The sequence below is a fragment of the Heloderma suspectum genome, chromosome 5, assembly GCF_057233095.1.
Source record: "Heloderma suspectum isolate Gila_16-S chromosome 5, 16-S_ref, whole genome shotgun sequence".
Classification (NCBI taxonomy): domain Eukaryota; kingdom Metazoa; phylum Chordata; class Lepidosauria; order Squamata; family Helodermatidae; genus Heloderma; species Heloderma suspectum.
The window spans coordinates 128,204,375-128,229,411 of NC_139462.1; the positions used below are offsets into that span (position 1 = coordinate 128,204,375).

Below are 25,037 nucleotides of genomic sequence, written 5' to 3' on the forward strand. Positions count from 1 at the left end.
CTCTTAGGGATCTTAGAGATCAGCACATTCCCTTTGGAAAAACATGAGATTGCCAAGTCTGCCACAAGGTGTGGTATGGATGCCTCTTGCGCACTGAATTGGAATCGAACTTCACGGTAAGTACTCACCAATCTGGATGACTTTAAAAGGGGGTTAGACAAATTCCTGGAGGAAAAGGCTATCAATGGCTACTAATCTTGATGGCTATGTGCTACCTCCAGTACCAGAGGCAGTGAGCCTATGTACACCAGTTGCTGGGGAACATGGATGAAAGGGTGCTGCTGTGCTCATGCCCTGCTTGTGGATTCCCAGTCAACAGCTGGTTGGCCTCTGTGTGAACAGAATAATGGACTAGATGGACCCTGGTCTGATCCAGCATGGCTCTTCTAATGTTCTTAACTTCCCATTCCCATCTGGTGCGCGGAGACATCATGGGATGTACAAAAGCTACTATTCCCATAGGGTGGACCCCAAAGCAGGCTGAATCTTAGTTTGAGGGAGAACCTGTTGTAATACTCCATGTCCAAAGGCTGATTCAGTCAAAGCATATTCCTTCATTTTATAATGCCTAATGAATGTGCGATGTTAAGCTGCTGCTCTGCAGATATCCAATAATGGAGTGACTGTAGAGAAAAACCACTGAGGCACACTTGGTGAAGTGTGCTGTGGAATCTGCAGGTTCAGGGAGGTTTTTTTAACATCATGGACCACAAATATACATGCTTTGAACCACCTAGCAAGGGTGGTATGGGAGGGTTTCTTTCCCAATGCAGTAGGATGGAAAGAAACAAACAGAATTGTAAATCACGGTTCCTCAGTTATTTTATGGTAGTGGTTGTTTTTTTTGCTGCCTGTCCTAACATCTGGGAAGTGCCAGTCCTGCTCTGAGGGATGAGAAGGATTAGGACAGAAGGGAGAACCACCTCTTGTGTTCTGTGTAAAAACTAGTAATTTTGGGAACAAAGGAAGGCCTTGTTGAATTAACAGAGGTGATCCCTCAAGGAGCGTGCAGCTAGTTCCGAGACACTTTTGACTGAGCTGTGAGGAATAGCACCTTGAGAGAGAGAAAATGCAGTGAGTCAGTTCTCAGCGGCTCAACAGTGGAACCAGTAAGGGCTGAGAGTATCACATGCAGGCTCCAAGTTGGGAAGTGATGTATAGCTGAAGGACATAGCAGTGTTGCTCCCCTGAGGAATCGCTGAACTTGCAGCTGCGAACCAAGTGGCTTGTGGCATGGTCTAGAGAACAGAAGACAGCTGTAAGTTGTCTACGAAGTGTGTTCGCTCTGAGTCCCGTGTCTAGCCATGTTTGGAGGAATAGAAGCAATTCCTTGATTCCTGCTGTCTTACAGTCCAGTTGCTTTCTTATACACCCACGTAGAACACCTTCCAAGTTATTTCATCTATTCGGTTGGTTATTGGTCTCCAGGGGGAAAATAGGGTGTCAGTTACCTTGGTGGAGTAGCCTAGCAAGAGGAAGCTGTGCTCAATAGCCAAGCAGCTAGATGTAGCCTGTCGGGGTCCAAATGCCAGACCAGTGTTTGTGTGAGGTTGGTCCTCAAGGGAAGGAACTACGGGTGTGTTTGCGCCAGTTGAAGGGTTTGAGAACCACGGCCTCCGGGGCCAGAATGGAGCTCTGAGCACTAGAGCTGCCTGTTGCTCCATGATTTTTCTGAAAAACCCTGGCCGAAAGTGGAAGAGGAGGGAACACATATAGCCTGCTCCTGGGCGAAGGGGCGTGGAGTGCATCCATGGGAGCCAGGTGTCCAAAGAAGTGTGGGAGCTGGTTGTTGAGGGAAGGTAAAGAGGTCCACCCAGAACTGCTAAAATGATGGCAATGCTGCTGAAGATTGTAATCGCCAAAGTTCATCCCCTGGGATTATGGCATTGTTAGCTTAGAAAGTTGGTCTCTGTATAGAGCCGCCTTTAGTGCCATTTCTTTTTGACAGAAAGGCAGGGTATAAATCAAATCAATAAATATTTAGGATCCCCTGGATGTGCTGTGCAATAACAGATGGGATGCTGTGTTCTGCCTAGAGGAGGAAGGAGGCCTCCTTGTATAGGAATTTTGATTTCATCCTTCCCTGACAATTTAAGGGCTAAGGCCATTGTGTTGTGTATTCTGACTAAACAGAGCAAGGCCTATGTCTTGAGGAAAGTGTTTGATGGAGAGGTGGATTGCCTGGAGCTCCAACCAGTTTATACTGTGGTGCTTGACTCCAGGAGGCCAGAGATCCTGAATAGGATGGCCCCAGAGATATGCATCCTCCCTGCCCCCACTCCTCCAGGCTGGCATCTATCATCACAATTATGTGGCATGGCTCTTGAAAAGGTGTGCCCTTTGAAATGTTCCATGGCACTTCTCAGCAGAACAAGGATATTCTGACTGAGTGAGGTATGGTGCTTCTGATGTGGAGCCTATGATTTCGGTTTCAGATGGGAGGAGCCACTTACGGGGTCTGGAGTGTATGGCCTATGGCAGGATATCATGAGACCCAAAGGCTTGTGCTAGAAACATAAAGTCTGCTGAGCATGTTTGAAAGAGGGGCTTTTCTACCTGCCTGAGTTTAGAGATTTTGTCTGGAGCTAAATGTTTGATGATAGCATCACTGATGCAATGAATATGGACTTGAGCACGCTCCGGGAGAGAGCGGAGGACAGGAAGGCCTGGCGTGCTGTGGGCCATGGGGTCACGAAGAGTCGGACACGACTGAACAACAAAATGTTTGATGCCCTTGGAGGTGTCTAGAACCACTCCCAAATGAATAGGGGATTGGGAGAGTTTGAGGTGGCTCTTTCTGAATTAAGAACCCATGGTCCTGGAAACAGGCCAGTGTGATCTGTAGACCTGGATGGGCCTTTGTCAGTGATGGGGTCCACAGGAGAAGGTTGTCCAGGTAAGGGTAGATGTGAATGGCCTTGAGTCAGAGGTGAGCTACCGCTGCCAGCATGTGCTTGGAGAAGACTCTTGGTGCTGATGCCAAGCCAAAGGGCATTGTCCTGTATTGGCAACTGTACCCCATGTAAGCAAATGGCAGAAATCTCCTGTGCTGTATAGCTATGGGGACATGGAGGTGGGCCTCCGTGAGGTCTACCGATCGGAAATCCCCCTGGTGTAAAGCCTGCTTGATGGTTGCTTGGAGGGGGGGCAAGGTTCCATGGCCCCCCATCTCTTGGAGATGTGCAATAGCTGTGGGCATTAGCTACTGCCTGTGGACTGACCTGGAAGAGGGGGAAGGAACAAACCTGCTTCTGGGGTGTGGAGTGAAACTTCAGAAAGTATCTGTGTTGAATAGAGTTTAGAGTCCAAGTGTCTGGTGCTGTCTGCTTCCATGTGTGAAGGAAGTGTTGCATCCTTCCTCCCACACATGCAGGAAGAGAAGTCAGAACTGTTGGCAAGGCGTCTTGGGAGGACTGGGAGGGACCTACTTTGCCCTGAGTAGAGGATTTAATCTGGTTCAGGACCAGGTAGGCTTTGAGAACTTATAGTACAAGGCCGAAAAGTTGAATGGGGACCTGAAGGTACAAAAAGAACCAAGGGCCCTATTAGGTTTCATCTCTCTTAGAAGTGGGCATAGCATTCTTGTTTTTAGTTTCCACGAAGATATTCTTAAGAGTGGCTAGGTTTCCTTTGGAATAAGCATCCATGCTGCAGTGGTTTAACCAGAGTGAACATCTTGCCACTGTAGTTGCAGCATGTCCTGCCCCGACTGGAGGAGTCCTCTGCAGAGGAGGAGCTAGAGACCCTGGAAGCCCAGGGTGCCCCAGACCAGGGACTGCCACCAGACCCACAGGCACCTCAGCCCTTTGGGGAAGTGGTTGCAGGGCCATCCCTGTCAGGAGAAAGGGACTGTGCCTCTGAGGCAGAGACTGAGCCACCTCTGTCATCGCCTCAAGCAACAGGCTAGCAGGGCTCCTGTGCGAAGGAGTGCTCACCTCCAGAAACGGTCTCTTTAGGAGAAAGGGGCCTCCTCAGGAGTAGGCTCTGGGAAGGGCACTCTGATTGCTGCAGCTGAGCTCTGGGTGGGGTCCAGCTGGCTTTGGGTTTAAAAATCTTGACTAGAAACCCAGCCAGTGTTGGAACAACTTGGTCCATCCAGCCTCTGCCGTGTACCTTGCCTCCTGAATTATGTTGCCCTGTGATTGATGCTGTTTACTACCCTTCTGGACTGCCTAATGACCCTGCTTCTGGACTGTGTAACATGCCTGACTGATTTACTGTGTTTGACCTCTTGCTTATTAACCTGGAATACTCCTGCTGCTACCTAATCCTCATTGCCTGCCTGCCTGCCTGCCTGTGTTCTGACCTCTGCCTGGATTTTGACTACTTCTACCTTAGCCTAAACTTCTTTGGACTGAAACCTGTGTGCTTGACCATTTGCTTGCCAACTTGACTATGCTATTGCATCGCTCCCTGTATTTGCTTACAAACAGCCAGGACTCGATCTAGAGCAGGATAGAGCAATGAAACGTGACGTATAAATCATGGAATCCTGTGTAGCATGTAAGATAAAGGTGTCTTATATAGTTTTAATAAACTCCTAAGTAGGGTGAAACTGTCCAACTCCTTATTGTAAATGATGTCCTCTACCCAAGGGAGAACCCTAGAGGAAAAAAGGGTGCTGTGGAGGAAACCCTAAGGACCAAGACAGTGGCCTCATGAGTCTTAACGTTGCTTCAATGTGCTTTTCACTAGATTCTTTAAGCAGACTGTCCCTGTCCTTAGGATTCATGGCTCCCAAAAGAAAGGCTGCTACAGGAGCATCAGCCAAGGGCACCTTAAGCTCTTCCATAATGCTCTTTGGTAAAAGAATCACACTTTTCTGCCAGGTTGCAGGCCTTCCTGCTTTGAAGGGGGGCATTCCATTCAGCCTTAACCAGTTTCATGAGAGACAAAGGAGCAGGGGCCTCATGATCAGCTGGCTTTGGCTGGGCATCACTTCTAGCTAGGTGTCACTTCTAGGAGGAGGCCTAGCTGGTTCTTGAACGAAGGAATGAATATGTAAAGACACCATAGCTTTGGAGAGAATAGGAAGAAAGTCATCCTTATTAAATAACCTTATATTGGAAGGCTCTTCCACTGAACCCAGATCAGACTATTCCCCTTCTAATTGTGCTGCTGCATCTAACAAAACAGGAGAATCCGAGTCTGAAAGATGCTCATGCAAAACCCTTTTAGTCTTAAATGCTCACCTTCAGTGGTGAGCTGAGGGTCTTAAAAGCTGCCTTATGACCATTCAGACCCTTGGTCCTACTTGGAGGTACCAGGAATTAAACTCAGGACCTTTTGCATGCAAAGCATGCACTCTACCACTGAGCTATGGGCCTTCCCCTGATCTTGGGAGGGGCAGGCAGACTTGCTTAGCCATTTGAGGAAGAAGAATGGGCATCCAAAAGGGCCTGCTATATCTGTATTTCATTCTCTGGGGATGGCGGAGTATGCAAGTGTTACAGGTCTGGGAAAACGAAAATGATCTTTGGTGATAAACAGATGGGTAAAACACAGCCTGTTCCCACTCTGAAGCTCACCAGAATTGTTCATGCATGTGGCAAAGACTTCTGGGTTGATGTCCGGATCAATCTCAGGTGAGGTGGGAATGGAGAAGAGGATATGTAATCCCGCATCTTCCAATTCCGGATGGGTTCTCCCCATATCAGCTCCATTTGCTACATTATGTGAGGGTTGGTTGCTGTAATGGTGTTGGAATCAATTGGTTGCTGTAATGCTGATGGAATCAGGTGCCAGCTTTGCCTGGACACAACACCCCCCCCCCCGCCCCAATCCTCATGGTCTGAAGCAGCAGAGACCAATTGCTCTTCTGATATGAGTGGGGGAGGTGCTTTACGAGCAGCAGTTGGGGTCCAAATACTGTTGGAAACATCTTGTAGCAAAACAAGAAAAAGCCAAGACAAGGAAAAAACAAATGCTCTTTTTTTTTCTAAAGCAGAGAACAGAAAAACTGGAAAAGGAGAGAAGATACACGTCAAGAATAGGAAGGGAATAAGATAATAAGAGGCCTGAGTAGAGAGTTTCTTGAAAGAGAAACTAGAACAAGCTCTGTCCTGGGCAGAGGGAAGGAACGAACTGGCTAGGAGGAACCACAGAGGCCAAGACCAAGGCAACAAGCCTGGTCACATGTTTCTTGCCTGTTCTGGGTAGTGGGAGGAGTTAACCCATGATGGGTGTCTCCTCACACCTGATGGGAATGTATAAATGAATTACATTCTGGTACTTGTCTGTGTGTAACAATGGCAACATTGTTCCAGCTGGAATGGGCAGCAGTTAATCCCATTGGTTGTTATGCTTAGGGCTGCATCTGAAATGAGACCCGGTTTGCATGTCAAGACAACCCATGGGTTATCAGTGCATTCTTGGGCACAAGTGGGAGCAAGAGAGCATGCTGCCTTTGGAGCACTCTTCACTTTCAGTAAACAACCTACAATCACACCATTTGTAGGTTGTGAGCATGACATCCAAACCCTGACAGCTTGGGTTCTTAACGAGTTAGACAATCCAGAGTTAACCTACAATTTGTTGTAGGATTAACCCTAAACAAAACAGAGAGCTCAGGTTCAGACATCATGCTCTCAACCTACGAACAGGACAATTGTAGGTTGTATGCTGAAAGTGGAAGTGAGATGTGCACTGGAGGCAGCACACATGCACGCTCCGGCACGTTCCTGCCAAGATGTTCTTAAACAACCCACAAATTGGTGTTATGTGTTATCAGTATTTTGCTACTCGTATTTCATAAAACTGAACGCCGAGAAACAGCCAGAAATTACAGAATGGTTACAAGAAGTGCAGGATTTATGCATAAACTACAGAGCTGGGAGCCTGATGAGCTGTGTATCACATCCCACTGACCCAAATGGAGACTGTAAAAACATGCAATTTGGGCCATTTTCTGGCTACTGCCCTGCATATATTTTCAAAAGATGTTGAACAATGTAATATTAGAAGTAACTTTCAATCTTTCTAAATGGAAGAGTTAGGGTATCCCAGTATTCCCTTCTGCAGTTAATAGCAAAGTTCCAGACTGCTGAAGCAAAGTGGAGTGAGATGCAGAATCACATAAGTCACCATGAAATATATTTTAACCATCTGATTTGATGCATAGCAGGGGTATCTAATATCTTAGCAAAGTGAGGGTGGGTAGTAATTATTGGATCTAGGAATGTGTAGACTTTGTGAAGAACAGCACACAAATCGACTGAGAATGATTAAGTAGCAAACATCTTGGGGGGCTCCTGTAAACCCTATATAAACCTACTTTGATTTTCCTCTGTTCTAGGTTGTCTTGAGAGCTAGGAGAAAAGAAAAAAAGGATTAATATATGTTGCCTCCCATAACATTGAACAGACACATAATTTTTCATCATCTCAGAGAAAAATGTGGTTGAAATGGCCTAGAAAAAAGCACTTTGAAGGAGGGAAAACAAATGCCTTAAAAATATGGAGACATGGTACTGTTGCTGAAATCTGAGACATAGGAAAAGCTGGAATTAGTCATAATGTTGGAAGATACTGTAAATAGTCCAAATCCTTTCTTGGTTTGTTGGCAAAATGAAAAGCTGTGCTTCCTTTGCACATAGTCCTGTGGCTGGATACCTTCCTGTGTGCACTTCTATGTCTGGAGGAAATCTCTGCAGGGTCTTCAAGGCAAAGATAATAGGTTGAAAAAACCTTGGGTAGATAACTAGAATCTTAGCCATTTAGCAAACGATGTCACAAGTGAGGTAGGGGTTTCAAGTGTAATACATAAAATACAATGCGCCCATAATTTCAAGGGGTTTTATAGGTGCTGCATATTTATGACATGTTGGATATTCATGAAAAATGTAGTTTCATAACAGTAAGTTACATTTTAATGATTTTTTATTTTTGCTGTCATAAATGAATCAAAGATGACTGAGGCAATGAAGACAGCAAGGATGAAATATACATATATATGCTATGCCAGAGAGCTGACCCATGCAATACTCAATATTATGTAGTAAAAGGAGTCAAAGGCATGTTGTTGATGCAGCCATTATAGGACAGAAACATAGTCGGTGTTCATGTGCAACAGCTTTCCACAACCTGGTGCCCTCCAGCTGTTTTGTACTACAGTGCCTGGGATTCTTGACCACTGGCTATGCTGTCTCAGGCTGGTGGGAGCTGAAACGCAAAACATCTGGAGGACACCAGGTTGGGGAAGGTTGATGTCATGATTGCAATGTAACAATCATTATAACAAATGATTGTTATAAGAGGCACACATTGCAGACAACCCTTGAAAATAACTATTTTGCAGCCAGAGCTCCTGCGGCAATGGACAGCATACTGCACTATATGGGCAGGCAACCTTTTTGCCACCTAGGGCCACATCTGCTGGTGGTATGCATGACTATGGCAGAAGAAAGCAGTGGCCATAGCCAGGGTCAGCATCCCCCTCACTCCCCCCACTCTCACACATACAAATATACACGCATGCACATGCTGCCTTCCCTCTCATCATCTACTCGCAAACGCACACAGCCTCCCTCCCCTCCCCTCCCCACACAGACAGACAGTCATACATTCAGTCTCTTCCCCCACCAGCTCCACACGTGGGGATGGGGAGGTTTAAGCCTCTCATCCCTGCATACCGAGATCTCATCACACATCTCCCCTTGCTGCTGCCCAACTGGCTGGTGCTTTTCCCAGCACGAATCAGCCACAGAGGTAGAGGTGAACTGTGTGATTTAAATGGGGAGGATGGTGCATGAGGAGAACTGAGTAAGCATGTACAGGGTCATAACCAGCCTGGCAGGGGAACTGACCACATACGATGCATGCCGGAGCTGCTTCACCCTTTATGCAGCTCCCTGGGTATGCTGGCATTTGTTGCAAGAAATACGCAAACTGCAAAGAGGAGATGCAGTGAACACAGTTCAAAGCACTGAGGCTAACTGCAGCTCCCAGGTATGAATTTGGGGGGAGGAGTGTTTCTATTTCACATCCTACATATTTACCACAGTAATGGAATACTGCTGTATCCAGGCTGCTGTATCCAGAGTGTGACACAGCTCAAAGCTTCCTACGTAAACAAGAAGAAGGAACCCTCCCGCACTGTCCACTGTGCGCTTTTAGCATGGGTTCCTACCTATTCCCTCAGTTCCACTAGACTGACCATTGCAGCACTGGACCCGAGAGAAAAAACACCCCAGTATCAACACTGATATCAATATCAACACCGAAGCAGAAATGCTGGGTGGGTTGTGTGAATGCACAGATGACCACTCAAAGAACTTCAGTTACAGGTAAGCAACCTGTCTTCCTTCTTCGTGGTCTCTGTGCATCACACATACGGGCGATTAAAAAGCTAACTTACGGAGGTGGATCAATGGTCTGCTTCAGTATCGATGACAAGACTGCTCATCCGAAAGTGCAGTCCCTCCAAGCCTGAACATCTAACTGGTAATGTCTAATAAATGTAGGTGGTCTTGACCATATGGCAGCTCTACGCCACCAATGCAGTGATTGCTCTGGTCGAGTGCACTTTGACCAATTCCGATAAGGGGACTCCCGCTACCTTGTTGGCAAGCTTTATTGTCTGTCCTACCCATGAAGTGAGCCGCTGCAATGAAACCGGAGCACCCTTCTGGATGTCTCCATAGCAGAGAAAGAGGCAAGATGATTGATGGAATGGTTCTGTCCTGGATTTATAAAATGCCAAGGCTCGGCAAACATCTAGGGTGTGAAGTTGGGACTCCTCCTGAGTGATAGGAGCCAGGAAGAAAGCAGGCAGAACTATATTTTGATTTACATGAAAATCTGAGATAACCTTCGGTATGAAGGCCACATCTGGTTGAAGAACAAGCTTGTCCTTATGAAAAATTAAGTAGGGCGGGTCAATATGGAGTGTAGCCAAAGTGTTGGCTACAAGAAATGCCATTTTCCATGACAATAGGTGAAGATCTACTGTGGTGAGTGGCTCAAAAAGTTTGCCCGTCAGCATCTGTAACACCCCAGACCCTTTAGAAATTTTTGATAAAATAGCTCAAAAGATTAGGCTCTTTGTTATCAGCTCTAAAACCATCCACCCAGCTAAATACCCTATCAGGGTAATCAGGGTTGGTTTGATGCACAGTGCACTGCTCAGAAGCACACCCTAGCAAAAGCCATAAGGAAGCTGAGACATGAGGACACTTCGGAAAATTTCGTTTCTTATACATATATCTCCAAAGAGAGTATAAAAATTTATTACAATCAAAAAAGGATGCGTACACATGACAATCATGGATGGAGTTAGGTCTGGCAACTTTAGAAAGGGACTCATCCAGATTCTGGGCCCTGGTAGTAAAAGGGATAAGAGGTTATAATGGCCCTATTGATAACCAAATTACATCATTGCAGTGGCATGCTCATTTTTCTTCACTTTTTGGCCACTTTCCCCCCGGGATCAATGCAGACTCTACTTACAATATGAATTTTTTGGTCCTCTCCTCTTGCCGTGAATGGGAGCCTGTCACCCCAGATGAAATAAATGTTTTAATTAAATCTTTACCTGCAAGAAAGCCCCTGGAGAGGATATGTTCCCAGGAGAATTGTTTAGAGCAAATCCTGACTGGTAGTGTCCAGTTCTTGCTACCACATTTGCTTATATAAAGCATCATGGGAGAATTCCTTGGGGCTGGGGAGTAAGTGTAGCTGTGCCAATGGATAAGAAAGGCTCTAAGGCCAATCCAAAGAATTTTAGACCAAAATTGCTTGCTCAGTGTTATCTCTAAACCGTATTCCAAACATTTATTATGTAGACTAGAGTCCTGGGCTGCTGAAAATTCAATTATTGCTGAAGAACAGGCTGGGTTTGTAAAGGGAAAGTCCACAATAGATCACTGTTTTGTACTCCATCACTTGATTCAAAAATATTCTCAAGAGGGTAGAAGAGAGCTGTTTGCTTCCTTTGTGGATTTTTGTCCCACATTTGATCTTATACACAGAGACCATCTATGGTAAAAATTATCTGCCACAAATATTGACAGGCAGCTCCTGTATTAAAACAAAAACTCTACTCTAATACCTCACTTAGGGTCAGATTAGGGGCAAATGGATTGCTCTCAGAAAATATACCAGCTGACAGGGATGTCTTCTGGCCCCCTTCCTTTTAAATTTTTATATCAGTAACACTGTACAGGAACTGAGTGGTGTGGAACACTTTCTGGTTTCTATTTTGGATGTCAAGCTCTCAGTTCTTTTGTACGCCAATGATACTGTTACGATTTTCACCACGTTAATTGGGATGTGGAGGTTACTGACCCAGTTGAGTAAGTTCTGCACAAAAGATCACCTATTAATAAATTATACAAAAACAAAAGTGGTAGTGTTTCCATACATGGAAATTGGATAATAAGCCCATTGAACAGCAGAGTAATTTTAAATATTTGGGCCTCGAGTTTAACACTCAGCTTTCATGGAAACCTCATTTGAAGACAGTTAAATTGAAACCTTCCCACTCTATACAGTCCCCAATGCGTTTTCTTAAAGGTCAAGGAGAGAGTTTGGTCACGCCGGCAGTTGAGGTTTATCTGAAGAAGGTACTTCCACAACTGTTATATGGTGCAGAGATATGGGGGTATACCAATGTTTCCATTTTAGAGGTGGTGCAGAATTCCTTTATGAGATTCCTGCTAGCTGTCCCTCAAGGCATACCCCTTCCCTTTCTAAGGGCGGAAACAGGAATACTCTCCATAGAATCATGCACTCATTTTGCACTTGCCCTATACTGGCTGAAGCTGTCTTGTATGAATGGTTCCCACCTGCCAAAAAATGTTTCTTGGAACAACTGCAAATTCCAATGCAAAGTTCTTGGGTAAATCCTGTAAGACACATCCTACATATTCATGGGATTAGCACAGAAGTCTTACCTACCTACTCTTCCTACTGAGTTAAACAGTTGTTCAAAGAAAGAATCCATCTATATTCTCAGCAGTGGGACTTATATACTATCACACAAATGTTGTATTCAACTTGGTATCCATTATATAAAACACCATTCGGACTGGAGCAATACTTTACAACTCTTACTGTGGCTCCTTTAAGAAAGTCATTCACAGCTTTGCAATTCCAATGCATGACCTCTGCTTATCTGGAGGGGAGGTTTGACAATACCCCACCTCATTTACGACTCTGCATCTGTGAGTCTGGTGAAGTTGAGGATACTGAACACTATTTACTTCACTGCCATTTGTATGAAGAACTCAAAATATAAATTTCTCCACCATATCCTTTGTTTTCTGTCAAACAGATCTTCCTTGGATCAGATTTGTACATTGCTTGGAGGCAACAATGTATATGTTATGACCCAGGTTGCAAAATTTTCCCTGGCTGTCAGACAATTAAGAGCCAGGCATCATACTGTACCCTCATATAAATCTAGGGGGAAGGACTTTGCGGCTGTTGCTCTGGCGGGGAAGTGAGATCCAAATGTGTCATTTTAATTAACGTTTGTGTACTGTGTTTAAATTGATTTTATATTTTTATTGTATTCTGTTTTTTAAATTGTGATGGCCTACGGCTTTGAACAATAAAGTTTCATTCAGTTACCACTGAGAGACTGTTTACCCTGTGGACGGACACGGAGATGAGCACACACCACTGCCATACACTTCGTGAATACACAAAGTGGCGTCACCAGTCTGAATTATCTGAATACTTTGGATACCAGGTAGTATCCAAAACTGGTATGCAACAAGACCAATGGCAAAATGGAGGTAACATTAACTGGATTCTGCAATGGCGATGTGAAAATATGTGTCTTTGAACTCTATCGATACGAACCAGTCACCCTTCTTCAGGAGTGGTAGAATCAATGCTAATGTAGTCATGTGGAACTTCCTGGGCTTTATAAAAGAATTGACCTCTCTGAGGTCCAAGTTTGGTTGAAGTCCTCCATCCTTCTTGGAGATGGTAAAGTATCGGGAGTAGAACCTGTTCTGAAGATCATGGGATGGGATGCGTCTGATAGCTCCTTTCCACAGAAGGGATTCTACTTCCATTGCTAACTATACTGAAGGGGCCATGGTGCACATGGTATCAACAGTTGGGAGGGCGTTGAATGCGATCTTGTAGCCCCTCTGGACAATGGATAACACCTAGGAATCCATTGTTATTCTCTACCATACATGTAGCTATAAGGACAGATGCTTGCTGAAGAGGGAACAATAAATCATAGAATCATAGAATAGTAGGGTTGGAAGGGGCCTACAAGGCCATCGAGTCCAACCCCCTGCTCAGTGCAGGAATCCAAGTCAGAGCATCCCTGACAGATGGCTGTCCAGCCTCGTCTTGAACGCCTCCAGTGTGGGAGAGCCCACCACCTCCCTAGGTAATTGGTTCCATTGTCGTATTGCTCTAAGAGTCAGGAAGTTTTTCCTGATGTTCAGCCGGAATCTGGCTTCCTGTAACTTGAGCCCATTATTCCATGTCCTGCACTCTGGGATGATGGAGAAGAGATCCTGGCCTTCCTCTCTGTGACAACCTTTCAAGTACTTGAAGAGTGCTATCATATCTCCCCTCAGCCTTCTGTTCTCAAGGCTAAACATGCCCAGTTCTTTCAGTCTCTCTTCATAGGGCTTTGTTTCCAGTCCCCTGAACATCTTTGTTGCCCTCCTCTGAACCCTCTCCAGTTTGTCTGCATCCTTCTTAAAGTGTGGTGCCCAGAACTGGACACAGTACTCCAGATGAGGCCTAACCAGTGCTGAGTAGAGGGGAACTAGTACTTCCCGGGATTTGGAAGCTATGCTTCTATTAATGCAGCCCAAAAGAACATTGGCCTTTTTTGCAACCACATCACATTGTTGGCTCATATTCAGCTTGTGATCGACAACGATTCCAAGATTCTTCTCGCTTGTAGTATTGTTGAGCCACGTATCCCCCATCTTGTAACTGTGCCTTTGGTTTCTTTTTCCTAGGTGCAGAACTTGGCATTGATCCCTATTAAATGTCGTTCTGTTGTTTTCTGCCCAGCGCTCCAGTCTATCCAGATCACTTTGAATTTTGTTTCTATCTTCCAAAGTATTAGATATCCCGCCCAATTTTGTGTCATCTGCAAATTTGATCAGCATTCCCTGCACCTCCTCCTCCAAGTCATTAATAAAAATGTTGAAGAGCACTGGGCCCAGGACTGAGCCCTGCGGTACCCCACTTGTTACCTCTCCCCAGTTTGAGAAGGTCCCACTGATAAGCACTGTTTGAGTCTGATTCTGTAGCCAACTGTGGATCCACCAGATCGTTGCTTCATCTAGCCCACTTTGAGCTAGTTTGCTCATCAGGACATCATGGGGCATAGTGGGACGAACAGTTAGAATGGCTAAGTCAAAGGCGCTGCTTTCCTTTAGGTTCTCCCTTCCTCTTGTTGGAACGGTACCGTGCTGATGGATACTGCCTCTTAGGTTGTGCTGGAGGCTGTGGTTGGTATGGACAGTCCCTCTGAGTTTGAGGCTGCTGGAATGGCAGTTGACAAGACCATCTCTGTTGCTTATACAGTGGAGGGGGAAAACTCACACCCATTTTTTTGACAGTTGTTTTTGCCTTCTGGATGGAGTCCATTGCGTCATCCATTTTAGAGTTAAATAAGCTATCTCCATCAAAATGGAGATCCTCAATTCTGCATCTGGCCTCTTGGGAGAGACCAGCTGAGTGCAACCAGGCATGATGTCTGAGTGCTACCGACCCCACCATAGCCTTCACCCCACAATCTGCCTAGTGATGGGCTGTATTTATCTGCTGCCTTGAACGATGAGAAGCCTCTGCTTGAAAGACTTTTGCCAGCTCCTGCTTCTTCTCAGGCAAGTGCTCCAAGAGGGATCCAACCTTTTCCCACAAAAAAAGTTGCTACTGGGACATGGCTGCTTGGTAGTTGGCTACATGGAGTCCAAGGGTGGCAGAAGAGTAGATTCGTCTTCCCATCAAATCCAGTCTCTTGTCCTCCTTGTCCACCAGAGAAGCATGCACGCGTTGAGATCAGCCCTGCAAGGCTTCAACAATTATGGAACTGGGCTATGAAAGCGTAAAGACGACGCCCAGGTCCTTCTCTTGAACACAGTACATATTCTTGAGCCTCTTTGAAGTTGGTGCCATAGAGGATGGGGCCTTCTAGGATTGCTGGACTGTCTGTAAAAGGACTGGTGGGAATGGGATAGCCACCTGCGCTGATGTCTCCATGTGAACAGCATCAGATCCTTGATGCGTTCAACCAGGTGCTGAGCCTCTAGACCCAATGATTTGGCCATTCTTAATATCTGCTCCAAAAAATGGCCCATGTGTTCAGATGGTAAAATAGGATCCTGAGTTCCTATGGCCCCATCAGGGGACAAGATAGAATGGGCTACCAATGAGTATGAAACAGTTTGATTGGTACTCATCGGCGCCAGAGTGAGGGGATGCTGGAAGTGGAGCAGACTGCTCTCTCTCTCTGCCTGTGAACAAGGCAAAGCATTGAGATAGGTTGACAAAGCAGGGGCTGGTGATCTTGGGACCAGTGGACCTGAAAACGGTTGCGTCGTTGGTAAGGCATACTGTGGTCTTGGTTCCAATGGTGGTTGCGACGAAAGAAAAACCCCTTCGTCTCGTGGGTGTGAGATGGCTGCCAATAGGGGTGCACGAAACTGAGGTGGCTCTCCCACATAATACGAAGGGCTACCATAATGTGCATCACTATCCCTATGGTATCACCAGTCATCCCAACAGTAGGATTACCTAGGTGGCAATGACCATTCCGATTGTTGGTCCCAGTCAAACTGAGACCGTGATCAATCCCAATGATCAAATGTCCTGTGAGGATTTATTCTCCGTTCTGAAGGGTAACAACCCGATCTTAATACATCAGGAGAGTCATCCCAGTGGTGAATGACTCAGGCTGGAGACTGACATTGCATCAGCTCATCCCTTCGCCAGGACAGAGAGGAATCCCTTAACTCCCCCTCTGAAGATGACGTGATCCGGGGCAAATCTCGCGTCAGTACGGAGTCGACTTGCCTCATCAGAATTGGAGAATTTATCAGTGGAGGTGGAATTGGTACACGCCTGGGAGTTTCAGAGGCTGGTTCACCATCTTTCCTTGAATCCTCCTCCTCCTTTCACTGAGGCTCTGTTGACTTGGGAGTCCTTGCCTTTTTAGACAGCTTTTTAGCCATCGACAATGGCCCCTGACTAGGGCTGGAGTGACTGGCAAAGCTGGACTCAGTAACTCATGCTACTGCAGTGCAGTCTCTGGGGGTTGATCCTGCTGTTTTGGGGAGGAGTGTGCCTGGTCCATGGTTGTCTCAGATGCCTCCACAGCCTCCAATCCTTGTTTCCACAAGACTGCACGGAGTCTGAGCAGTTTCGTCTGACTTGCTTTGTGAATGACTGGCAGGGAGTGGCCAAAGTAGACACAGTGAGCGACTGTCCCATTGGCAGCAGCTTGCAACGGAGGCACTCCCTAAATGGTGACTTCAGGGCCATATGTCCTGATGTGACAGAGGGATTGCAAAGTCCGCAAACAAAAAACAATAAGTAAATAAGACTGTAAAAGCAAGAAAAATGGTATCAGAAGAAGAAAAGACAAAATAAAACCTCAGCAAACAAGTCAGTCCAAATGGATGCATTAAGTTCCTGATGATGCTGTTGCAATGGCGGTCAAGGAACTGAGGGAACAGGCAGGAACCCATGCTAGACATGCACAGTGGACGGTGGGGGAGGATTCCTGCCAAAACAATTCTCAGCTATAGACGTTTCCTGAAATGGGGCTCCGCACAGGCCCAGAGCTCATGTGTGTAATGCACAGCGACCACGAAGAAGAATTATTTTTCTGCCTCTTACCCTATCTCTTGAGGCTTGGTTGTAGTTTAATCTCATAAGTTCTGCAAATCTTTGCTCATACAGGTGAAGCAGCAGCACAAGGTAGAGACCTGAGTTCATCAGCTCGTCCTGGGCCTATATATAGAGAGAAAGCTTGTGAGTTGCTCCCAAAGCTTGGGACACAGTTACCAGGTCTGTACATAATGCTTACTTGTGGTTTATTTAACCCATGCTTAATGTATGGTTTGTCTCCCTACCCAGGTTTGTCTGGTAGATGATTGAACAAATTGCATTTTGTTTTCTAAATCCCTAGGTTGTTTGTTTTCCTTCTCCTTTGCCCACTTCCTCCCTCCCTGAATCCCAAATGCCTTTACAATGCTGTAGTACTGGCATGTAGAGTGGCCAGGGTTTGTTTTTTTTACCACTCATGCCTGCCGGCTCTGTAGCCTGGCAAAACAATCAATGAATAATCCACGGTTCTGGATTCAAATGTAATGACAACCCATGGTTTAAGTAACCCAGAGTTCACAGCCAAACAACAAACCATGGGTTCACTTTCTGGGTTGTTTGTGGTTAACAATCTATGGAATTCGCTACCACAAGATGTAGCGATGTTCACCAACTTGGATAGCTTTAAAAGGGGGTTAGACAAATTCTTGCAGAAACAGGCTATCAAGGGCTACTAGGCTTGAGGACTATGTGCTCAGTACCTCGGGCGGTATGCCTATGTACACCAGTTGCTGGGGAACATGGGTGGGAGGGTGTTGTTGCACTCGTGTCCTGCTTCATAGAATCATAGAATAGTAGGGTTGGAAGGGGCTTCAAAGACTATATAGACTATAAGGGAGTCCAACCCCTTGTGGTTTCCTGGTCACAGTGGTTGGCCACTGTGTGAAAAGAATGCTGGACTAGATGGGCCCTAGGTCTGATCTAGCATGGCTCTTCTTATGTTCTTAACAAACCCTGGTTTATTAGCATGGCTGGGTTCACACATCACAACCCAGAATTCAACAACCCATGGGTTAAATAAACTTTGGGCTAGCATTCTGTGCAAACCCAGCCAGTGACACAAGATTATTTTCACCTAGTTGGGCTGCCTGGTATATGAGCCTGTCTAGAGAAAACTCACACTAGGGGACAGATTGTAAGGAGGTAATCCGGGGGGGGGGCAGTGTTCTGCTCCCCCCTCCCATGGCTTCTGCTCTTAAAATCAGGCCTTCTCTTTCTAAATTATTAGGGCAGATTCTAGTTTAAACTTGTAGATCTGCTACTAGTACACCCCACCACATGTATAGTACACGAGGTCAAATGATCTCAAGATTCTATTCCATTTATTTGCTCAAATGCAGCATCCAGGAGGCTGGATCACAGCAAATTTGACTGGACTAGCAGTGTGGGAGAAGGGGATGCTTAGCCCTTCCTACTGGGTATTTTTCCAGTCAAGTAATCCTTTCCCTCTGTTTTCCTACCAGCGAGGGAAAGGATACCAGGATCCTGTATCTTTCTTTCTTTTCTTTTTGCCAAGAAGGAATGACATCGTGTACCAGAAACAGGAGCTGTAGAGAGATTATCCACTTCATATTGTACAACTTCCTGACCAACAGTAACTGGGATGAAATAGAAGACTACTGTTCTCAGCTACACTTCCTTCAATGGTTATGACTTCAGTGTTTGCATGTGTATGAGAGAAAGTTAAGGATTGTCACTGAGGAGAAAAGTCTGATGATAAAGCCTCTGTCTCTTTAAAAATCTATTCCATAGCACTTCATTTCTCACAGCACTCTGCCTGTCATGTTTCAACCATTCTCCATGCAAAGAGAAAGCAATTGCCCCTATGGTTCTGTCTATTAGGAGTAGACTGGAATCTCTCCCAGTGCTCATCTTGTACTTAGACCTTCCTGGATTGCTGAAAGGTGCCAGTGAGCCATCATTTCCCGAGGTGTTCATCTATGTACATGCTAAACCCCACTTGAACATGACTGACAGGAAGATCCAACTCTCCATCACCCGCTCCCCTAGTCCCACATGGTTAAAAATGAGAATTATCCACTGTGAACATTTGTCCTCTTGTGAACATTTTTGCTTCTCACAAGTAAGTTTGAGATGCCTTCCTCTTTAAGATTATCTAGTTGAGGTTACGTAGAGTAAATTTTTTTAAGCTATCTATTCTCCCACCTCTCCTCCTCTGATCTTAATAAAGCTTCTACATTTGGAACCTAAGGTTTGATTGAATACTTTTCCCAGCCCCAAGGCTCATGGACTCTCACCCTAGCTTACATTACATGCATAGACTTTGGGCAACCGAAGGCTGCATGGCTGAAAGCTACTTTGCAGTGAAAAGGAGTCTCAGAAAACTGTTGCCCTTGTCCTGATCTGACATTTGCTTTAAACTCTTGCAGTAACTTCCCACTCAAGAGTAAGGATACAATTGGGAAGTGGGAGCAAATGAAACTGGGGAATCTGGGATGGCTGTGGTCCCATAGCAGCTGAGCTTCTCCACAGTCATTAGCACAAAAGTGACAATATTATATGGTAACTAGTGCTTCTCCTTTGCAGCTACCAGTAGTGTTGACAGGGTATAACTTTATGTACTTTTGTGGAGGAGTTGCACAGTTGCCATGGACTTTGTAGAAGCTGCCAGAGTTCCTGTATTTGAAGTTTTAAAAATGTTTTTACAGTATTGCTGTATCATTGAGAATGCGACACAGACTAGCATACACAGCAAGCAGAGGGAATCTTAGCTGGATCACAGAGCTGCTATGCAGGGTTAGACCATTGCGGCAGCACATCTAACTTAGTTCTCTGTCTTCAGTGGACAACTAGATATCCTAGAAAATCAGTATGCTTCTGATAACTAGAAATATACAGAGTCAAACTACAGCCAATCATTTTCCTGGGACCACCCAAGTCTGGTGTTTCCTAAAAGACTGAATGCTTTTTCAATATATTCATAATTTTATAGACCTCTATCATGCCCTCCTGGCCATATTCTTCCTGTTAAAAAAGCTTTCACTATTCTTCATGAGGAAGATTATCCATCCCGGTAATTTCAATTCTGTGTTTCTTATATAGCTTCTTGCTCAACTATATCCTTTTTGTGATGGTCCAACAACCATGATTGCATATATTTTTCTAAGCATGGGCACCCAGCATTTACTTTCCAAATACATTTTTATTAATTCTTGTATTTATCTTGTAAAATATAAAAATGTTTAATTACCACTCAATAATAAAAAGTGTGCATATCTTAGATTTATATGTAGTGGTGTTATTCTTGCTGTTCTGTTTTCAGTCATTTTCCTAAGAATTCCAACACTGAATCTGCCTTTTTCCACTGCTGTCGTGCCAGGAGCAGCTTGCCCAACACCCCAGCCCATTTAGGTTCAAGGATGCCAGTTATAAGATCTTGCTAAGGTTTGTTGTTATTTGAAGAAGAAAAGCAACCCTGTGAATGCTGATGAAGCAAAATCCTTGTCAGGATAAAGACATGGCTGGATTCCACCTCTTGCAGCAGTGCCATCTCTATCTCGCGAACCATGAAAAGTGTTGCTGCTCTATTTCTACATTTAATTGGATTGATGTGTAAGTTCTAGGAAATGAGCATAGAAGGAAAGCTTGGCATTGTTTAAAATTGTTAAAACCTTCTGAGGTTTCTATCTGGCTTCTTACCCGAGACTGCTGATGGTTCCTGTAATAGTCATTCACATTAAAATCATCCAGATCTACAGTAAGGCTCTGCTTACAGAGTTCACATGTTTTCACTGCACCAAGCTCAGCACCTGAAGAACATAAATTCTTTGCTTTATCTTATTTGTAGTATAGACTTTCTGAAGGTTGAAAGGTTTAACATTTCACTGAACACTACTCCAGTCATCCCCACTATTCAGGGCTATTATATCTACAGTCACATCATAGAATACAGTATTTGGTGCAGAATTTAGTATCTTGGTTTTTCATTTTAGAACTGGAGAGGTAAGCATAAAAATACAGGATTGATTCTTGTAAATATGTCAGAAGCCCTATTAGGGCTCAGCATAACTTCTAGTAATTGCAGAAGAGGTCCTGAACTTTTTCCCCAGTGCACCACAACTGGGATAATGATTGGGACCTGTCTGCAACTCAGCTGAGCTGTGGAAAGAACCTGGTCTTCAACCCTATCACAGTGTGCTGAGCAGAGAGGCTTAAACCTCTGCAACCAGCATGCTATGAGGTAGATGAACATGCCCTCAGGTGATCTGCATGCATCAGCGGGGGGGGGGGGGGTGTCTGAGAAGGGTGTAAGGGTACACGTGTGCATGTGAGAGGGCGATCTGGCTGAGAGGATGTACGTCTGTCTTTTAGTGTGAATGTGCTAGAGCCCTGTTAAGGTGGTGTAGTATACTTTCTCAGAGAAAGCAACCGACCAAATTTGCTCCATCCATCATTTTTCTGAGAGTCCATCTCCAGTTTTCCCAATGAGCCATGACTTCTAAATGTGCCGCCGCGAGCAAAGGCCTCAATAAGTCTTTATGTAATAGCTGCTCATTTTTGTTGTGAAATACTGACAATAAAATTCAAGTTCCATAATGTTTTATAGACATCTTCCAAAATTCTGCCACTATAGGACACAAAAGCCATATGCGTAACAGTGAACTTCTAGAGACACATCCTCACCAATGAAGGGGGGACAGAGTGGGATTGTTTAATAGGGGAAAGGTGCCACCCATATAAAACTTTCATGGAGGACTCTCTAATCTGTGATGAAATAATTTTAAGTGGAGGGGTTGACCATGACTAGGTCCACTGAGAGTCTGAAAACCCCTCATCCAAATCTGTTTCCCACTGCATCTTAGGCCAGCAGAGTTCCCATAAGTCTCATTCACTAACCAGCTATATATCAGGGAAAAAGACCCTTTTAGATTATTGCATGGTTCACCCAAGTTCTGAAGGAACTGATTTGGTGCTTTTGCAACCAGGAAAATTCTCCCTCGTGGAATGAAAGTGCCAGTGTCTCTACTGGAACTGGTCTGCCTCTTACGAACAGGTTTTTGAGGCGAAAAAAGCCCTTTCCTCTCCACTCACGATGCTGTAGATTTTTGTCTGGGTCCCAAAAGAGGGGATGGTCCCAAAAGGGATAGAGTGGTGAGAGAGGAGGTGATGACACTATGGCTCAAGGCTTCCACACACAAAGTGTGGCTGCATAAAATGGATTCTCCACTCTATTTAAGAGAGTAGTTGTGAGCTTCAAGAATGGGAGAGCCTCACAATCTGGTATGCTTTGAGTGGCCCGCATTGAGTTAAAGTATCTCTCTGTATAATGGGAATAAGTTGGCAGCTCTGAAACCCTGTTAAGTATACTTTGAGATAAGGAATAGATAGTCTCCTTTTCAAGTGATGCCTATATGTTGCTACCCTGGCTATTTCCCCCCTTCTGCATTGTTAATAAACATCTCTGATAGTTTTTGCCATTTTTTCAATGGGGTATTGGAAGGAAGTAGAGGAAACATTTGGAACAAAAAAGCAGTTTGGGCAGGAGCATCATTTTGATAGAGTTTAGCCTCCCCGGCTATGACATTTTCATATTCTTCCAAGACTGGAGCTCCTGTTTAATACCTTTAATGACTAGGCTGTAATTCCTGTTAACTAATTGAGGGAGATCTTTGCGAATTAAAACACCCAAGGATCTCAGACTTGAATGCTGCGATCTTATCTGAGACATACTCTGAAGGACACATTGGGTGTTCAGGGGGTATTCATACACAGTGTCATTGACATATCATAGTTGATTTGCAGACCTGAGCAGTTCTGGAATTTAGCTGGAATTTCCTTTAATGCTGGCAGCACTCCTGCTGGATTTGATAGGAATAACAAAATGTCATCACCAAATAAACTTATGAGATGTTCTTGAACTCAGGTATGAACTCCTTTGATCCTAGCATCTGTTTGGATCATGTGGACTAATGGTTCTATAGCTACAGCAAACAAGGCAGGGGATGGGGACAACCTGGTCTAGTTCCTCTGCGTAAGGTTATTGGGCAAGAGTCTGGACCGTTTGTGTGGATTAGCACTTCTGACTGCTGGTGTAGTTGTCAGAAAGCACTCCCCATAACCACTTCTAAGAGCTCCAGAATAAAGGACCATTCTAAACTATCAAAAGCCTTGAAGGCATCGAGTGACAGGAGTGTCACAGGTTGTTTATTCTTAATGCTGTGGTGGATGAGATTAAGTGTGCTATGAATAGGGATTGCCATCTGCCTCCCAGACATGAAGCCCATTTGGTCTTCATGTATATATGAAGTGATAAAGTTATTTCACCACCTGGCCATAATAGCCATGAACTACTTTGCATCTTGATTGAGGAGAAAAATGGGCTGATATGAGCCTACCAAATGAGAGTCCTGACAAGGTTTGTGGATAACCATAACTCTGGCTGGTCTTCACATTTCTGGGATCTCCTTGCCCATTAATATGCTGGTCAGAAGTGTTTTACGATGAGGCAAACGATCCTCACAGAACATTTTATAAAAATCACTTGTGTATCCATCTATTCCAGGCAACTTACCAAGTTTCAGATTTTTAATTACAGTCTTGATCTCTTCTTCAGAGATAAGTTGGTCCAAATAAATTTTGTGGGCTTCTGAGAGCTGCTTAAGTCTCAGGGAATTGAACTGCTCATTAATCTCTCCCTCTACAGGATTATCAGATTGATAACAGTTCTGTACAAAAAGTCTGGAAAACTTTATAGATGGCTTTTTGCTGTGTTTCAACCTTCCCTGACTTGTTTTTAATGGCCAATATATTGTTCCTGGAATGCTTCTTCTTTAATACCCAGATAAGCATTTAGCAAGCATTCAGGAACTTTTATTGACAAAGTCATAAAAGTGTCTCTTAAGATACATTATTGAAATTGAATGTGATCAAGGGCCTGTAATTCCACTGTTTTTGCTAGGTGATTTTTATATGCTTTGTTGCTACCTGCCTGCTTGTGTGTGCTATGTATTTCCTCCAACAGGTGCTTTCTGTCTTGGGACTTTTGTTTCTTCAGGTGTGAACCTTGGTTAATAAAGGACCCCCCAAAGGACTGCCTTCATAGCATCCCATAGCAAGGTTGGGTATTTTCAATATAGAAGGTTTTAATGCCCTCCTTTATGCTGTCTATACGAAGCTGGGATGAGAGGAATGTGGAGTTCAGCCTCCATATCCTAGTGCACTCTTGGGGATTGCAAAACCTTAACTGAAGACTTGTAGGGGCATGAACTGAGACCACGATAGAACCAATGCCTATATTTTGGACTGCAGAGTGCAAGGATTGAGATACTAAGAAACAAGCAATACGTGAGTATATTCTGTATCTGGAGGAGAAGAATGTGTTTTCCTTTGCAGTGGGATATTTTTCTCTCCAGACATCAATCACACTCTGATTGATGTTGGTTAATTTCTTGGAGACTCCAACAGATCGGAGAGATCTAGATGAGCAGTACAATTCTCTATTTAAGGCAGCATTTAGTCTCCCACTCCCCCAAGTCCAGTATTATTTCACTGGTCACAAAAGATTCCAAGGATTCGAAAAGTGTATTAATAAAAGTATCCTGGGCTTGGTTAGGAGCCCAGAAAGAGCCCAGAGTGAGTCTTCTATCCCTCCAAGAGCCCCCGCCCCAGTATGAAGTGTCCTTTAGGGTTTTGAGGACATCCTCAGTCACAAAGGGACAATAGTTAGCAAATATTATGGCCACTCCTCATTTTCTGGAGGAATCACTTCCACAGAATTGTTCTCTCAGGGAGGGATAAGACAGGACGCACTTCACTGATTTCTTGTGATGCATCTCTTATAACGTGAAAGTACCAAGTTTGTAGCCCCTCATCATTTTAATGACTGTCTCTTTATATTTCTTCCTAGCCTGTTTATATTTGTAGAGGCTGTTTTAAACATATTCATAGTCCAACACACATTCCCAGGTTTTGCCCCTCATATCTCTGTATGAAAACAGTGAAAAAAGTCTCATAATTAAAACAGTGAAAATGAACATATTGGACAGATAAGCAACATCAAAAACATTCCTCTTCACTAAGAGGAGAGACTTAGACAGCAGCCTCTCTCATTGGTTTGGTACAACACCAGCATACCGTGTGTGTGTGTGTGTGTTGCACATTGGGGGGTGTAGAAGTAAAACTTAACCACTCCATCTTGCACTTCTTTCCATTGTGTTAAACTAGTTACATGTTAGGAGTCAGTGGCTTTTTCAAGTGACAGTC

General features: G+C 44.6%; 1 protein-coding gene across 9 annotated transcripts in view; it reads right to left on the minus strand.

Moving 5' to 3' along the window:
- MARCHF10 (membrane associated ring-CH-type finger 10) overlaps positions 1-25,037 on the minus strand; it is a 99,104-nt gene that overhangs the window by 9,415 nt on the left and 64,652 nt on the right. For 7 of the 9 annotated variants that reach the window (XM_084857386.1, XM_084857382.1, XM_084857381.1 and 4 more), the window contains 3 exons: positions 20,475-20,584; positions 16,827-16,940; positions 7,274-7,307 (listed from right to left, as the gene is read on the minus strand). In XM_084857386.1, coding sequence (XP_084713512.1) covers positions 7,274-7,307; positions 16,827-16,940; positions 20,475-20,584 — 258 coding nt within the window. Of the gene's footprint in view, positions 1-7,273; positions 7,308-16,796; positions 16,941-20,474; positions 20,585-25,037 lie in introns of those variants that run through there. The other 2 variants (XR_014792219.1, XM_084857385.1) reach the window with 2 other exon arrangements.